General features: G+C 37.5%; 1 protein-coding gene across 1 annotated transcript in view; it reads right to left on the bottom strand.

The window, feature by feature from the left end:
• LOC118478317 (MAM and LDL-receptor class A domain-containing protein 2-like) overlaps positions 1-1,202 on the bottom strand; it is a 38,705-nt gene extending 37,503 nt beyond the window's left edge. The window contains exons 1-2 of the mRNA XM_035971727.1: positions 1,076-1,202; positions 86-236 (exon numbers count right to left, since the gene is read on the bottom strand). Of these exons, the coding sequence (XP_035827620.1) occupies positions 86-236; positions 1,076-1,153 (229 nt within the window). The 5' untranslated portion in view covers positions 1,154-1,202. The remainder of the gene's footprint in view (positions 1-85; positions 237-1,075) is intronic.
• Positions 1,203-1,950: the final 748 nt, after the last annotated feature.

The raw sequence follows: 1,950 nt of genomic DNA, 5'->3' as shown, positions 1-1,950 counted from the left end.
GGGGGGGGGATTTGTATAGAGGAAAACATCAGGAATGATTAGAGAAAAAGTACGAGGTGGACAGTTGTGAGCACAAAGTACAAACCAAATGTTCTTGGTGTTGTTCTCGTGTGATCTGACGGAGTTGTGGACATGGGAGTGCTGCAAGCTGCATCCGTGAAAACGACATCATCAATGGCGACATAACTTTGTCCGTAAGAGGTCGAAGTAACGTTCCTGTCCGCAACAAAAGCCAGCTGCAGAAAGAAAGCATTATATCTTTCATTTTAGTAAATGTTTTACAGCACTTGCAACACAATAAGGTCATATAAGTGCCGAAGATTAGAGGTGTTACAAGAGAGTTATAAACACAATAGAGAAAGACGGGAGATAAGGGCAACAGATTTTTTTTTTAATAGGAAAGAAGGAGCAAACCACACCAGAGCACCCGCCAACCACCCACAAACATTATAACTATAAGCTTGCTTCAGACAAGAACATTCCCTCCTGAGCTAAGAAAACTGTGTCTGAGTAATTATCACAATCACACCAGTTCTCCCTCTTTTTAGACAAAAGATGACTTGAGAAAGTTATAACATTCATGGTTGGATTGAAGGTTTCAACCCAAAAATTGTTAAAAGAATTTCTTACGATCATGGCATGTTTTTAACTGTTGGACAATTTTTTTCAAATTTTCTTTTTTTAACTCAGCACTTCTTATGTACATTTAAATATTTATTTCTAAGCGGAATTTATTTTTTTTAAAAGGTTGATCAAAGGCATAAAAATATTTTAAATTTGCAGTTTTCAAGGACACTCAAGCTAAGGAAGTCACCAAAGTTCGGGTGTCATTTTCTTGCCAAATTTACTTCAGACACCTCATGACCCCCATCTCCTTCAATCACAAATATCTCGACTTCTGTTCAAGATAGAAGGGGATTTTTTTTCCAAAATAGCAAGACAAATGAGCAACTTTTAAGATAATACCAATAACTTCATATGCCTAAGAAACGATGAGCGCCTGATTCCATTGTGTCATGACACAACATTAAATTTATTTACATTTCATAAACACATCCTACAAAAACGAAGTTACCTCATAGTATTTCGTGGCAGAGTAATCAATTTGAGCATTCCTCCATAAAGGTCCTTGACTACCCGTCTTGATCCACATATCTGTAGCCGAAGAAGCTTCTGGGAGTAGTTGCACTTTAAGAGTCCCCACATCTGAGAAACAAAGTAATTAATGATATGACGACGGTCCTGGCTGTTATACTGATGAGAAAGCCAGGACTGGGGACCAGTGTTTTTGTGTGGTGTAATGGCAAGGCTCTTCGTCTTGTACCCAACAGATTGGAATTTGATTTTCATGTCATGAAATCTGTATGCTTCAAGGGAAGCCGAGAATGTTTCTGAACATTCTAGGGTCTGCAGGAGCTAAATATACTTTCAAAGTGCGTAGAGCATGTTGTAAATGTGAGTGTATGGAATTAACGCTTCTATTGGTACTATAAGATTATTTAAGAGGAGGGTGAACATGCTGTAGAGTGTGGAAATGCGCTATATGAGTGCAATTATTATTATAGCCTGAATTATAATCAGATTTCTATATTTCTTTGCCTTGAAGTGGCATTCCTCTCAGTGTGGATGGACCAAGCAGTCTACTGTCCACAAGATCTTATCATATCATAAACATTGACACATCAATCAAACCCAAATGTAGGCCTACTGAGCTATTTTGTTTACCACATACTCTTGCAGTTTATAAGAAAGCTGACAATACATAAATTATCTTCTTTAAGTCTTATCCAAAAGTGACAATATATCCCTGTGTAAGCACATACGATGGATGTAGAACAGCTATAACTGAATATACACTTTCCACCATCACTCAAAGCCTCAAAACTCAATCAACACTCTGTAAGTGTGACAAACTGTAATTACTTCTTCAAAACTCGGGTTTCAGTCAAG

This window comes from Aplysia californica, unplaced genomic scaffold (genome assembly GCF_000002075.1).
Source record: "Aplysia californica isolate F4 #8 unplaced genomic scaffold, AplCal3.0 scaffold00489, whole genome shotgun sequence".
Taxonomy (NCBI): domain Eukaryota; kingdom Metazoa; phylum Mollusca; class Gastropoda; order Aplysiida; family Aplysiidae; genus Aplysia; species Aplysia californica.
Note: the sequence above shows the minus strand (reverse complement) of the source record. Positions and strands in the feature narration are given on the sequence as shown.